This window comes from Lytechinus variegatus, chromosome 2, assembly GCF_018143015.1.
Source record: "Lytechinus variegatus isolate NC3 chromosome 2, Lvar_3.0, whole genome shotgun sequence".
Lineage (NCBI taxonomy): Eukaryota > Metazoa > Echinodermata > Echinoidea > Temnopleuroida > Toxopneustidae > Lytechinus > Lytechinus variegatus.
In genome coordinates, this window is record NC_054741.1 from 30520324 (window position 1) to 30536790 (window position 16467).

General features: G+C 38.0%; 1 protein-coding gene across 3 annotated transcripts in view; it reads right to left on the bottom strand.

Moving 5' to 3' along the window:
• Positions 1–1870: 1870 nt before the first annotated feature.
• The window catches only part of LOC121407812, a 43634-nt gene continuing 29037 nt past the window's right edge, over positions 1871–16467 (bottom strand). For all 3 annotated transcript variants that reach the window (XM_041599029.1, XM_041599031.1, XM_041599030.1), the window contains exons 13-18: positions 15793–15924; positions 11055–11127; positions 9951–10083; positions 4171–4311; positions 3198–3361; positions 1871–2434 (exon numbers count right to left, since the gene is read on the bottom strand). In XM_041599029.1, coding sequence (XP_041454963.1) covers positions 2278–2434; positions 3198–3361; positions 4171–4311; positions 9951–10083; positions 11055–11127; positions 15793–15924 — 800 coding nt within the window. In that variant the 3' untranslated portion in view covers positions 1871–2277. The remainder of the gene's footprint in view (positions 2435–3197; positions 3362–4170; positions 4312–9950; positions 10084–11054; positions 11128–15792; positions 15925–16467) is intronic.

Here is a 16467-nt window from a genome sequence, read left to right on the forward strand (position 1 = left end):
AGGAGAGCAAGGATGGGAAGGTAAAGGGGAAATTAGTGGAGGAAAAAGAGAGCGATATAGAAGCAAAAGAGGGGGTAAAAATGCATTTTTTTCATTATCGATTGTTTCATTACCATGAACAACCTGATTTGGTTATTGCGTTACATGCTTTGACTGATATAGAATTAGACGATGCGATTTAAGATTTATAAAATGTATCTATCATGACCAGGATGACATACTGTTCTGTCAGACAGAAACAAATCATCCAACAAGGATTTACTCTACCACAGACCCCGTTTTATAAAAGTCACCATTATAGTAATTTTTTCCATCCAATGGTAACTACCATGGCAACAATGCTAATTAGCCAATCAGAATCAAGGATTTCAGGGAAGATACCATTGGATGGCAAAAATACCATAATAGTAATTTTCATGCAACAAAACCACGACTGCGTGTATTGTAGATTTTTTGGATACACCGAGTTCAGTGGCATACAGTGGGTCATGGCATGGGGGTGGGGGCATCAGCAAAAAAAAAATTGAGGCACTTGGGCACAAAAACCGCGCTCCGATAGTAATACTGACTTATAAAGACATTTAAAGGACTGTGCCATCAAAAGGATATACAGCTCAACTAATCAAATAATTCTTTTGTATATATATTTTATTTTATTTGTTCATAATCACGCCCTAAAAAAGGGACGATATAAGCAAATTTTGGTCATCATATCTATCTGCCTCACTATACAAACAAAGCGAACTGAAATTTGTGTATATATCGACAGGAATCAATTAAGAGCATTTATCTCATCAAAGTCATCTAATGCGAGCACCAAGCATGTGTTTTTTTTTAAAAGAATTACACCCAACCACAATGAAGCACTTTTTGTCGTCACTAAAGGGATCGATGCTCCGTGCTGAAAATATTTATAGCTTAATAAATAAGAGTAAAATTCACAGAGAAAAATTTCATGAAAATTGGAAAACAAATAACAAAGTTATTGAAGTTTAAAGATTTGTATTATTCCGATGAAACAGTTCTAGGCATGTCTTTATGAATATTCATTAGTTGGGCTGATGATGTCACATCCCAACTTTCCTTTTTCTTATGTTATTACATGAAATCATAATTTTTTCATTTTTTCATAAATGTGTAAATGCAGATGAACAAATGTGCACACAGAATACTAATGAATACTGAGCTGAAAACTAGGCTTTTAAAAGCACTATTTGAATTCATGAGCAAGACACAACTCACTAAAAAAATAATAAAATTCAAAAGCTTTACTTATACCTCTTTGAAATATCAGCGTTCTTGCCGTTTTTCAAATGCCCTTTTTGTAACACATTTTGATTTCTGTAAATGGATACAACTAGTAATGGAAATAATAATTTTGCACCAAATAATTTTTCAATTCATAAGCCTACTGCAAAATTTACTTAAACTTTAACCGAAGAAAAAGGAACAAGGGAAATGGAAAACAAGTGCTATGAGAGACAGACTGCCCTAAAAGAGGGAAAAAACAGAATAGATATGAGGATGAAATAGGGAGAGAGGGCTGAACGATGAGGTTTGTATTATCTTGAATTAAGGAAATAATCTAAGGGGGTGCTGCAAGGAAATATTTGCAATCAATCGCAAATATTCTGTTGCAATTTTATAATCAATCTTAGCTGTAGAAAATCAGATTATACTCCCACGTGGTAAGAATCAGTTCAGAAATCAATCACGTATTTACAATTATAAGACATATGATTGATTAAGGGACTGAAATAGACTTGCAATTAAATTGCAAGTTTCTTGCAATGCCCCATAAGAATTGTACTTTCAAACAAATGATACAAAAAAATCATAAGAGAACAAAACAAGAGACTATTTCATTTTACAAAATATTTTATTTCCATATTCATTATCAATCTCAAGTACAGCTTGCAAGACTTCTCTTCTAAAAGTTTTGGCAGGGTTTTACATTTTCATCCCTTATATTTCATTTTTCCAGATATTTGACTAATCAAAATTTTTGTGGAATTCAATTGATTTGAAAATTTCTTGAGTAATACAAATTTATTTTTATAGAAATAATAACAAATGTGTATTTTCTTCACCGCATCAATACTGAATATTGCAATAGTACTAATAACCACTGATTCATTACAATAAATATATAAATACAAAATACTGTTCATTATCAAAAGTATTGCAAAAGGCAGGAAACTTTAGAAATAAATAGTTGCTAGCACAGCTAACTAGTGAAATATATCATCTTCGGTTCTTGATACAAAGTCTGTCCTGTCAGCTCTCATGTTCATCTCCATAAAGAGCCCCCTCTATAGTTAGCTCCTTGGGGGTACATGTGGCTGCGAGGGTTGTTACTATGACAACCACAGCTAGACCAATGAATGCCGTCACCCAGTAACCAGAGTATCGTTGGATGGAGAAACCAAGGTAACTGAAATTGAAAACAAAAGAAGACAGCGTAAGTCATAATTAATAGGATTCTATTTTTCTTCAATACCTATACACTGTATTACAATAAAGAAGAAAAAAAACCCATTAAATTGCATAAGGTTTTTACTGAGGAAAGCTCATAGTAATGTAAATCAGATTTTCCTCTGTGACAGACAGCAATTGGCAGGATTGTGCTAATTTTATTATTTTTTAAAAATTTTTAAACTCTAGTTCTTTTATGGTAAAATTATATTTATGCAAACGATGATGATGGACTTCCAACAATCACAATGTATTGACTCTGTTGATTTTCTAATTTTTTTCAAATTTAGAAAGTTGGTAATCACACTTCATCAGGAGAAAAATCTGAATTGAGTATTTAAATCATAAGTGTTAAAGGTTGTGACTCATCAAGAAATACACATTTTGAAAGACTGAGTTCGATTTCTTATCGACTAAGAATTAGTCGATAAGAAGTTAGAGATTCATGTGCTTATTTGCATTCCGCGATGTACAAAATCAGATTATCCTGCTCATACCACGCATATTGTAAGTGTCATAATATAATTTGGCCTAAGTAACCATGATTTGAGGGTCTACTGAAAGCAAACCGTCCTCATAGTCTACTGCATTCTAAGATGTTGTCAAATTTCCTTGTAGTCCCTACATTGATTTGTGCAAATTTAATTCTATTATTACTATTCCTCATCATTCTCATTATCTTTAGAGAAGATTTCTATCAAAAATCATGAAACATCACTGACCTATGAGAGCACTGGACTACGACATCGTTCAATCCATCATCATTAAAATCACCAATGACCACAGGAGCAGTCGGTTGGCATGGTAACGAATGCTCCGCTAGGACATTGCCCGTTTCTAAAGATAGGAGAACAACGTTATCCCAACCTGCGATCACCGCTGCTGACTGAAAAAAATAATAAATCAGAAAACATTGCTGATATTACTTTGAGGAAATGGGCTATTTCAGATACAGTACTTTGAGGTATAGAAGTGAAATGAATGAATTTTGATTGATCAGTAAATGGAGGATGACGGCTCAATGTACATGTACTCACTATGCTATAATGACCAATGTCTTGAAAGACCCCCTCGACAACATTAGGTTATTAACTCCTCTCCTTGAAAAACCTTTGATTTTTCTGTTCTTTTAATTTTAACTTCAAAGCCTAACTTCCCCCTTTTCTTTTTCTCCTTACACTTTTCAACTTTGTCTTATCTTCTTACTCTTAAACTTTTTTCCTCCACCCTCCCCTGTCTGCGTCTTCTTCTTCCTAATTTCCCCTCTTCACTCTTTTTTTTTTAATATCCACCTTCCTTCTTCTCTTCTCCTCTTTTTCCTCCTATATATCCACATCTTCTGCTCTCCTCCTCCTCTTTCATTCTTCAATTAATCCTCCTCTCCATTTGTTTCTTCCTCCTCTCTTTTTTCAACTTCTACTTCTCTGTTCTCTTTCCCTCAAAAGTATATTAATCTTTTTCTTTATTCTCTTTGTCTTTCCCTCATACTCATTTCTTCCCATTATAAACCTTACTGATATGACGTCATACTCTCATAGCGCCCTCCCTCAGAGGATATATGAATACACATAAATGGAGTTGTTAGAGATTCACCAGCTGCAGATCACGAATGCAGGCAAGGCAATGGCTACAGCCTCCAAGATGGTGGAGCAATGCGTAAGGTCTATTCCCATTATCTGTAAATCCATTTCTCACCTGTTGTCCAAACTCCTGGATAGAGAGCGGCTGTATACTGGGTAAAAAGGCTCCATGGTACATATCTTGGAGATCTTGATATACATGACCCTTGAACTTCTTTACAATGTACCGCTCACTCCATTCAGCAGATGTTGATACCTGATATTATTGAAGGAATAAAAAGATGGCATAACAATCAGTATATTGCATTGCTCTTTATTTTTATTTATACGTATGATTTAGAATTAGTTTTCTCCCGAATCGAGATAAATTAAAATAAAGATCAAAATGGCAGAAGGCCTATTTACATGCTTGCATCTTATGATAGTGTTACCGGGAGAAAGTTTGTATATGGAGTCACCATAGACACCAGGGCTTCGTAACACAAACGTTAATGATTAAGCGTACACTTGATTTTCACGATTGTACGATTAAAGCATTAAAGTCAATGCAATCAAACTTTAAAAAAAGTTCTACAGTGATTGCTAAGCTATGTGTTACGGCCCCCAGTGGTCTAGAAAGACGCGACTGTCCCTAATTTAGCTCTTGTGTTAGATAGGGATGACTCTTAGGAAGTCAACAAGTTTTGACCTATCAACCAATAACGTGTTGTAAGAAATGTATTCACAATCGACTGCCATCAAAGGATCTATCTTAGATATATGGTACATCAATTTATACTTCCCGCTGCATAAAGTGAACGGCAATAAAATTCTAATTTTACACTAATTTTAACTCTTATGTCTATCAAAATAATGAGCAATAAATAAATATTTGTCATCTGACATGCTGTCTGTCAGATCTGACAGCTATCCTCAGATTTTATGGGCTGATAAGCACACGTGTCCGACTACACTTATTTTCAGATAAAAATTTGTTGTCACATAACACATCTGCAAAGTTGGTCCTTGAAACTCTCCCCATTTCATACTTGTTGCACCAATTTTATATTCTTTTTGGATTAGTGAAATAAATTTTAAATGAATCAGGATTTGAATTGCTTCCAAAGATGACTAACCAACATGAAGGGTGTTATATATTGATAATGATGTCATTCATGATGTCATACCATGACTCACAATTGTAGCTGCGCAGGCGCAATGCGGAATAAACTTGCTTTGGAATCATATACCAATGGTATCAGACGTGTGCTTATTTATGTGCCTTAATTACTAATTACTGTAGATTAATTAGGAGTACATAACAACAAATCTGGCGACGAGAATCAACTTTTGTGTTTGTTCTTCACTTTGGTAAAGTTCGAGTACCTGAGGATGGCTACTTTTGGAACAATTGGTGAATTTCGGGAAGACGAAGGGAGTTGGTCCGAGTACATTGAGCGTATGGGACACTACTTCGACGCCAATAGCATCATTGATGAGGGGAGGAAAAGATCCATTTTACTAAGTGTTTGTGGAGCCTCAACCTACAAGTTAATGTCAAGTTTGGCGGCACCAAGGAAACCAGGTGAAGTTGAGTTCAAGGAACTTGTGAAATTAATGACTGATCATCGAGATCCAAAGCCATCGGTGATCGTCCAACGATTCAAGTTTAACAGCAGGTCGAGGAGACCAGATGAATCGCTGTCAACTTACATTGCTGAACTGCGACGATTGGCTAATGAATGTAAGTTTGATACTATTTTAGAGGAGATGTTGAGAGATAGGATTGTGTGCGGAGTGGCAGATGATAGAATACAAAGGAGATTATTGGCTGAACCAACTCTAACATTTGAAAAAGCTAAAGATATTGCATTAGCTATGGAATTAGCTGATAAAAATACAGCCGATCTCAGAGATCAGAACAAAGGCGAGATGGTGAACAAAATCGCTCATGGTGTTCGTCATCGTAAGTCGTCACAACGCCCTGTTTCCAAGAAACATTCCTCATGCGGTCGCTGCGGAAAGGGACAGCATCAAGGAGAGGCTTGTCCAGCAAAAGACGGAGAGTGTTTCCACTGCGGGAAAAAGGGACATTTCGCCGTGGTATGCAGAGCGAAAGGAGAGAGGAAGGACCAGAGAAAAGTTTTCCAGCAGCAAGGGAAACGGACCGCCTCCAATAAATCTCGCACTCTGCAAATCGAAACAAGAGAGGAGGATGAAAACGAAAGCTACGGGCTGTATTCACACTCGACGAAAGCTTCCAAACCGCCTCCGATTATGACTCAGCTAATAGTGAAAGGGAAACCTATAAACTTCCAAGTGGACACGGGCTCAGCAGTAACGCTCATAAATGAGGAAACGTGGCTCTCTCAGTGGAGTGACAGAGAGAGGCCTAAGCTGAGCGAACCAATAACGCGGCTTCGTACATACACCGAGCACTTGGTAGACATCATCGGAGAATGTGAAGTCGCCGTATCCAAGGGCAGCACAGAGGAACGCTTGCCTTTGATAGTTGCGAGAGGCAGAGGGCCGAATCTCATGGGACGAGATTGGCTGCACGAAATAAAGTTGGACTGGAGGGAGATAAACTTGGTCAGGGTCAATGACGCAGTAGACAGATTGTGTTCAGACTACGCGGGACTGTTCACACAAGAACTTGGAAAGTTGAAAGGTGTAGAAGTAGATCTGGATATTGACCCCGATGCATCACCTAAGTTTTTGAAGGCCCGTCCAGTTCCATTTTCGCTTCGAAGTCGTCTGGATCAAGAGCTGGATCGCCTTCTAGCAGATGACATAATTGAACCAGTTCAATATTCAAACTGGGCAGCTCCAGTGGTCCCAGTTGTCAAGGGAGATGGATCCATTCGCATTTGTGGGGATTATAAAACCACAATAAACACAGCAGCTCGATCGGATACCTATCCGATCCCGAGAGTTGAAGAGCTATTTGCAAGGCTTGCAAATGGAAAGAAATTCACAAAACTGGATCTTTCTCATGCCTATCAACAACTAGTCCTGTCTGAGAAATCCAGGGAGTTCGTCACTATCAACACACATCGAGGGTTATTCAGATATAAGAGACTGCCTTTTGGAGTTTCAACTGCGCCTTCTGTGTTTCAGCGGACGATGGAGTCATTGCTGGCTGGTATACCAGGTGTGGCCGTCTACCTAGATGATCTTCTCATCACAGGAGAGTCAACAGATGCCCACATGAAGAACCTGAGAGCAGTCCTGGATGTTCTTCTGAAAGCTGGACTAAGACTGAAGAAAGAGAAATGTGTGTTTCTCAAGGAAGAGGTTGATTACCTCGGACACACAATCACTGAAAAGGGTCTTCGTCCCACGGGGGACAAGGTGCAAGCCATTACAAATGCGCCCGAACCGAAGAGCGTAAAGGAACTCCGGTCGTTCCTGGGCTTGCTGAATTACTATGGTAAATTTCTACCCGACCTTGCATCAAATCTAGAACCTCTTCATCGGTTGTTGAGGAAAGACGCAAGATGGCGGTGGGGTAAAGAGCAGAAACAGGCATTCGGAAGAGCCAAACAGTTGCTTAATTCAACTAGAGTGTTAGCTCACTACAATCCGGAAGAGCAACTCATACTAGCTTGCGACGCTAGTCCGTACGGTGTCGGAGCCGTACTCGCACATAGATTTTCGGATGGGACCGAAAAACCCATCGGGTTCGCGTCGCGAACATTGAATGTTGCAGAACGCAGATATTCGCAGTTAGACAAGGAAGGTCTCGCGATTGTATTTGGTGTGAAACGGTTTCACCAATATCTGTATGGCCGTAAATTCGAAATAATAACGGATCATAAGCCGTTACTTGGTCTTTTTGGCGAGAAGAAAGCCATTCCACAGATGGCTTCTCCGCGCGTCCAACGGTGGGCGATTACACTTGCGGCATACGAATATGAAATAAAGTATAAAGCGGGAGAGAAAAATTCAAATGCTGATGCACTTAGTAGATTACCGCTAGAATCAACCATTCCGGATCCTCCGATCCCGGGGGATATCATACTTCTCATGGATACATTAGATAGGACACCGATAACGCCTTCGCGCGCCCGTTCTCTTACCGACAAAGATCCGATCTTGTCGCGGGTCCGTAACTTCATCTTACAAGGATGGCCTACAATGGATGAATTACAAGATAAGGCATTCGGTCCGTATTTGAATAGAAAAGATGAATTGAGTGTTCATGAGGGAGTAATATTGTGGGGAGCTCGCGCGGTGCTTCCCCTGAAATGTCGAGAAGCAATGATGGAAGAATTGCACGATGCACATCCGGGGATAGTGCGTATGAAAGCAATGGCGAGAAGTTGCGTATGGTGGCCACAGATTGACAAAGATTTGGAGCGTAAAGTTAAATCTTGCGAAAAATGTCAATCACACCAGCGACAACCGTCGAAAGCTCCACCACATCAGTGGGAATATCCAAGTAAACCATGGTCGCGAATTCATGTCGATTACGCAGGTCCAGTGGAAGGGAAAATGTTACTAGTAATAGTAGATGCGTATTCAAAATGGATAGATGTTCACATTACGAATAAATCGACAAGCGAAGCGACAATAGACAAATTGAGGGAAGTCTTTTCGGCACAAGGTCTTCCTCAAACGCTGGTTTCGGATAATGGGCCCTGTTTCACGAGTGAGGAATTCGCTATGTTCATGAAAATGAACGCAATCAATCACATTCGAGGTGCACCATATCACCCAGCTACTAATGGTCTCGCGGAAAGAGCAGTGCAAACTGTGAAAGGAGCACTCAGAAAAATGAGTGGACCCCTTCAGACGAGATTAGCAAGGTTCTTGTTGAGTTACCGTACAACTCCACAAGCTACCACAAACCAGTCACCGGCAGAATTGCTCATGAACCGAAAGTTGCGTACTCGCATATCTTCTGTTCTGCCTGATGTGAACGCAACCGTTGAAAAGAAGCAATTCTCACAGACCGCTCACACTTCTCGCAAACTTCGCGAATTTAAGATAGGAGAAGAAGTCCTTGTGAGAAATTACGGGCGAGGCAACCAATGGCTACCCGGAAAAGTAGTCGAACGTAACGGTCCGGTATCCTATGTCGTAAATGTCAATACCAATAACTCGACGCTGACATGGAAACGTCATGTTGACCAATTGCGAAGTCGAATCTCGACTTCATCGACCTCGAACGACGACACCGGCCCGACACACGAAGATGACGTTATCATCCGTGATAACGACAATGATGATCGCGATGTCAATGAAGATCAGATAGACATTCGCGCGGATCGTGAAGACAATCCTGAAGTCGATCACGATGACGGTATAAAGCATTATCCTAGACGAGAGCGTAGAAAACCAAGCTATTATGGATTTTCGTAATTTTCGACGCAACAATAATTTTAATAAAATCTTGTCTTGGATTATAAACTCACATATTTTTGGACCTTGTCAAAATTCCTGATTTAATTGTCTAGTTCAGTGAAACAAAAAGTATCATTGAATTTATTAGTTTTGATTTTAACTTCAGTTCCTGACTGACGTATATCATTTAATAGTGTTTGATAATTATCAAAAGTTTCTTAAAGGTAAAATTTGAATCTGGGAACTGAAAGAAATTGTTACATTTCAGTATATAGTTTCATAACCAGTTGAATATTTACTGGTACAGTTATTGAGTTGAAAATTAAATTGGGATGTTTAAAAGGTATGTTTAATCTAATGGGGGAGAGATGTTATATATTGATAATGATGTCATTCATGATGTCATACCATGACTCACAATTGTAGCTGCGCAGGCGCAATGCGGAATAAACTTGCTTTGGAATCATATACCAATGGTATCAGACGTGTGCTTATTTATGTGCCTTAATTACTAATTACTGTAAGGGCGAGATTAATTAGGAGTACATAACAAAGGGCATTACTTACCTGCCAGTTGAACTGTCCTTGAGGTCCATAGCTAGTCACCTGACCCGTACTGACCGTGAAGATGGTATCCATTCCAGCCTTGGACATAGACAGGCCAAGGAGGTGACTGATCACACCACGACGCTTAGCAATACTGTAAACAAAAGCAATGACAATAATTAATTTCATTGAATATCTATGCAAATCACAAAATACACTAAAAAGTGAATCAAAATATTAAGAAATTTCTTGTTTCTTGTACCCATTTACACATTTGTGTAAAGTAATGGATGGGCAATTCAATAAAATAGTCAACCTTTTTGGGTTCCATGACATTTGCTTCAGTAACAATTGCTCCAAGAAAGTATGCACGTTAAGCCAAACATAAAGCCTAACCTCCAACACTAAATAAACCCTAATCTTTATCTTTGCATTATTACACTTCTAAGTCTAACCCTATGTCCTCTGAGATATTAAGACTGGAGCAATTAGCACAGGAGCAAATATTGTGCCACCTCTTTTTGTACCTCCAAACCCCCATTTTCTCAATTCTTACTTCACTGAAAAAACTGCTCAAGACATTTGAGAGCATTACAATTGTGATAAGAACCAGAAAGATAAATTCAGAAAGGTCTCAGACCAGTAACCAATCAGAAGTGTTCTTCTATATTTTCTATCCATCAAAAACCTTTGTGTTCCTAGGCCCAGGTCTTGGTCGAAATTACTTTAAGTTAAGTATTTAACAATGTCATTAGCTCATACATTTGTATTAATTGGGGAGGAGCAGTAAAACACATGCCATATTTGAATGAAACCCTTACTTGAATAGCCATAATAGGATTATTGACAACATCACCCCAAATTCATCTCAAAATATCATAATCAAAGGGAGGAAAAGCATTTTATTGTTAGACACCAAATGATTTAGAGGATGGAGTGGGTTAAAATGCAAATGTGAGAAAATGTTGAAGAGGGAGAAAGAGAAAGGAGGAAGAGGGTGGGGAAATATGAGTGGGGAGAAGGAATAGGTAACATACATGAATTAAAGATAAATGTAAGAAAGAGAAAGTAGAACAATTTAAAGCTTTTGATAAAAATTTGTTACTACAGGGAATGATATCTTACCTTTTGACAACCAAAGGTCGTAAACTAAGTTCTTGATTTTCCTTTATTTCTGATTTCCCAAGAGCATATGCCACTGGAAAGAACAAATTTACAAGAAAGATATATATGATTAATGTAAAAATCATCATTTATTGTGTATTTTCAGTGTGTATTTTAACTTGGTGGCCCCTTTTTTGTAAGCTATGCTTTCTCTAGGGTCACCACACCATCATTTATGTTATTACTATTTTGTTTGCATCTGATATATAATATATTGGATGATCACTTATTTTATGTATCCATGCAATTGTAAACTAAATGATGATGGTTGAAATAAATGAATTGAATTGAACTGAGTAATGAATGAACAGTTTGACATGTTATGTTAAATTTGTGGTCGGGTGGTGGTGGGTTTGATTCTGACCCTCTAAAGTAAAAATCAGACAAAAATTACACGCACATGCAAATTATTATTTTTTGTCATGATTTGTGCCATTATTGAGAATCATGGTCTTAATCATGGAGTAATTGTGGTGATCGTATCAGGTCTTGAGGTCAGTAGTGGCAAGCGAAGAAACTACTGATCATAGAAATTGTTTTTGACGGTTAAAAACTCTTCTATGATCAACAAGTCAATTGTGATAAATGCATCAAAGCTTTATAGGATTGCAAGGGTATGTGACAGTTGATCGTGATTATCCTCAGACAAGATAAACACCACACCTTGTTTAGATGTACTGCTTTCTGAAACAATCTGTCATGAACTGTGTCTATCTGGTGACTACCACTGATCATATCCCTGACTATAATGATTCACATGGAGATACGATTCGTAATGATCAGATGTGAGCAAATACAAATTCCCACACTTTTCATAGACTTCTGCACATGACTACGACTTATCATGGATGTTCACAAACTATTGCGATTTTTATCCAAGACAAGATTGAATATGTCTCATTCAATGACCTACACTTCAAGAGAGTGCACCCTCACTGTTCGATTGTTTTGCTATTACAGTAATCAACTTAGCTGTCACTTAAACATCAAAGTTAGTGAGTAAAACTACGGTATTTGTAAAATGTTAAAAGTGTATCTTAAAAACATGTAATGTTTTTTTGCTTTCTTGGAAATGTTAAAATGTTTATTTTTAAATATCAAAAGTGGACATTTTTATTTCTACATAACATTCAAAAAGATAGTTAGACTATACATGTTACAGGAGTAGTATCATGTTGTATTAATAATATAAAAAATAATGAAAAAAAAAACATGTGAAAAACACTTTTTACACCTTTTAGAAATGTTAAAATAAGATTATGTGCTAAGCAGCTATCTTGGAAATTTGAAGCATCTGAGAGATGCCTAAGTGTACCAGAAGCAAAAAGGGAATGGGAAAGACTACTCCACCCTCTGACCCTGTCCAATCAGAGCCAACACTAGAAAAGAAAAGACCACAACCACTCAGAAAACCAAACAAAAGAAGTTGGGAACTGCCTTCTCCGAAGATAAAAAGGAAGAAATCATTACATTCCTCATGAGTAATGAGGTACTCTATAGCAAACACCTTTGAGATATTCAAGAATGTTTCAAGGAAAGAAGATCTCTGGGTTGCAAAGGCTGTCAAACTGAGCACTCCTATGGCATACTTCAACATAAGCGCAAAAACAGTCATTGGGTAGGCTGAAGAAGAGCGTCAAGAAGAGTGGGTCAAGGGGAGATGTCACTACTGACATGAATAACACAGAGAAGTAGGCCAGAGAGAAGTTCTCCTTTCTGATCCCCCACATCAAGATGGCGGATCCCTGAAATGCAGGCACCTTTTCAGCAGCAACCGCAAGCGCCAGTGACAAAGAAATTGCACCCACTCTATAATTAAACTTCGGAAGTTGCCTCTAACATCAGCGAGGCTCAAACACCATCAATCCCACAGCCACACTGCCATGCTTCGAGACAGCATTGTGAGGATAGGATGATCTCTAGAAAACTATGTTACAGATCAGGAGGGGGCACTCCCCAATTTTTTTTGGGGGGAGGGGTAAAACAAGTTTTCCCCCATGTGCCCACTAAAAGTATAAAAAATAATCATTCATTTTAATACAAAAATGAACAAAGGCACTTGTCTAAAAATTGTCAATTTTCTTGGAACAACATCAATCAAGTCGATGATTCCAGACGTCACACCATGAAGATTATCTATTACTATACACGTCGCTATAGACACACAGAATTTGGAGAGAACAAGTACATCATTGATAAGAATTTAACCACTTTCAAACTCAATACTTGTTATTGCACCTGTGGAACTGACATACAATGCAGTAACATGTCAGTATACACTGTTGGATGAAGATTTCAACCTTATCAAGTCTTGTGTAAATAAACGTGCAGTTTATACCAGATAGATCACTTAGCAGACCATCATTGTTAGGGTCTTCATCAGGTTCCAGCATTTATACAGAGTTATGAATTACAGAGGGGGGGGGGGCACTCCCTGAATTTTTCTTTTCATGGGGGGTAAACAATTTTCCCCCATGTGCCCCCTAAAAGTATAAAAAATAATCATTCATTTTAAGACAAAATAAACAAAGGCACTTGTCTAAAAATTGCCAATTGTCTTGAAACGACATCAATCAAGTCAATGATTCCAGACGTCACACCATAAAGCTTGCATTTGACCCATCTATTTCTATAAACGTCGCTATAGACACACTAAATTTGGAGAGAACAAGTACATCATTGATGATAAGAATTTAACCACTTTCAAACTCAATACTTGTTATTGCACCTGTGGAACTGACATACAATGCATTAACAGGTCAGTATACACTCTTGAAGATTTCAACCTTATCAAATTTTGTGTAAATAAACGTGCACGGTTTATACCAGATAGATCACTGAGCAGACCATCTTCATTAGGGTCTTTATCAGGTTCCAGCATTTATAGAGAGTTACAGAGTTATGAATTACAGAGCGCACTAGATGATGGTAGATGGGTTGATGCCGTCATAAGTAGATCTGGTAGATCGCGCAAGCAGATTTCCTATAAGTGCTAAGCTGTGCTGTGAATTCTCAGTTTTAACTGTATACTCTCCGACATTAATCCTCTTCATCATTCAGCCTGTTTGAGTGCAGGACTGACCAAGAAGATACAGGTTTACTTCAATGAAGAGTACCTGTACATGTATAGGGGAAATGTACTATGTTGGTAATGCTGTTTTTTTTTATTCATATATTGATTTGTATTTTATTGTCAAGAAAATATTTCTAAAAAGAAGATACAGGTTTATTAAATGTATGAATTTTTAACACATTAACTGGTATGGATTCCGATTTTTTTAAGTTTTGATAAAATTGGTAAAACAAATGATAAGTGATGCATCAGTCAGTCAAGGCAAGCAACATTTTTCACTTGCATTCAAAGTGTCTAAGAGAGGTGTCCTTGAGAGTAATCATGTTGGCCTTACTTTTAATAACTTCAAAAAGTGGAATTTATGCCTGTTGCATTTACCATCAATTCATCATCAGTCATCAGTATGGTATCAAATTAATTGATTTTGATGTTAACGCCACTTAGGGGATCAAATTAGGGGTTTCTCTGTTCACGCCACTTACGATGGCTTTTTTTATGGGTTATGCTATTTCGGGTGGGTAGCAGTCCATGTGGAGAGTGATCCCCCAGGCATCAAGCAAAGACCGACAAAACTTCTCCCACTTCCAGCTGGCCCAGCGGCAGCCTGAACCCTCCCAGTGGACTCATCGCCCAGTGAGACTTCAACCCAAAGTCTGGGGTAGTCAGGGCTGCTGACATGTCCAACGTGACATATTCCTGATGACCAGCCCATTACAGGACAAGAGTGACCCTTCATCAACCTGTTTCAAGTATTGTCACCTAGATGATGAATATGATATAATCGGAGTGGCTGGAACAAAAAGGACCATCAAGTGAAGACCAACAGAACTTCTTCCACTTCCATCAGGCCCAGTGGCAGCCTCACCTCCCAGTGGGACTTCAACCCAAAGTCTGGGGAAGTCAGGACTGCTGATACAACGTATTACATCCAAAGTGACAATTCCTGATGACCTGCCAATTACCACCAGCTATTGACCCACAGCCAGGACACTCAGGGGGCATGGTCACTACCACTACCACCACTGCGAGGACCTCCAACCCTACATAAATTGTGACCACTTTCAATCCCAACCATGATAAACGCATCATATCGCAACAGAATACATTGGTTCGTGACGGTCATATTCAAACGTATCCAACGTACTAGATAGTCCCACATCGGGGATCCTGGTAATAATAATGTCAGAACAGTACCTAATCACAGACTCAATTGGGACAATCCCATTTGAATGTATTCCATCGTGTCAGAACAGAATACCCGATCGTGTCACCTGAAAATGACAAATCATGACTATATCCCATCCAAGCTGCAAAAGGCCAATTGTGGTGTTTGGAATGGATCACACAACAGTGGGAACAGGTTTTTTTTCATATAGATCTAAACAGAAGAGCAAACACATAAAATAAAAGGAAATATAACAATGGAACACCAATTTTAACTACTTTACAGGCTTGTTAAGTGGATATATAATTCAATTAATTAAATACCATGTTATATGTAAGAATGCTAAGATGATCACAAATCTGAATTTCAAATATATCAAGTTCATTACATGCCTTAAAAAAACCTAAAAAACCTAAACAATACAGTATATAAAAAGACAAAGTGTATAAAATTAGTCTTACATGGGTATGATAATGCTGCCCAGAGGGAGGATGGATAGCAAATGGATCCATTGTACAGCATAGAGTGGGGAGGATGTCCAGTCTTTACAACAGCCTGGCAATTGTCTTTGCTCCCTGCATCAGTGAATAAAGCTGAAATGAAAATTAAATATATATTAATCTTTACATACAAATGCTAAATATATACATATATCAAGTATGTGCAGATGAATCATTCTTAAAAAAAATATCTGTGAAGAGATCTGGAAACTTTGAAAAGCTATCCTGTGCAAAGACAGTTTTCTTTCAATTTTTCCAGGAGTGACAGAAAAATGGTGGTTGTCGAGTGGGACAAAAATGGGGACTTGCATTATATAGCAGTAAATAATATATCAAAATATTTTCTAATCAATTCTATACATATCAAGTATGTGCAGATGATTTATTCTTTTTAACAAAAATATGATCTCTGAAGAGATCTCCTGGAAACTTTGGAAAGCTATCCTGTGCAAAGACAGTTTTCTTTTCATTTTCTAGGAGTGACAGAAAAATGGTAGATGTCCAAAGGGACAAAAAATGGGGACTTGCATCATATAGCAGTAAATAATATATCAAACAATCTTTTGTAGTAAATTCTATACATTGGATTTGATTTATGCATTCACAGCAGAGATAATAACGTATACACAGGTAATA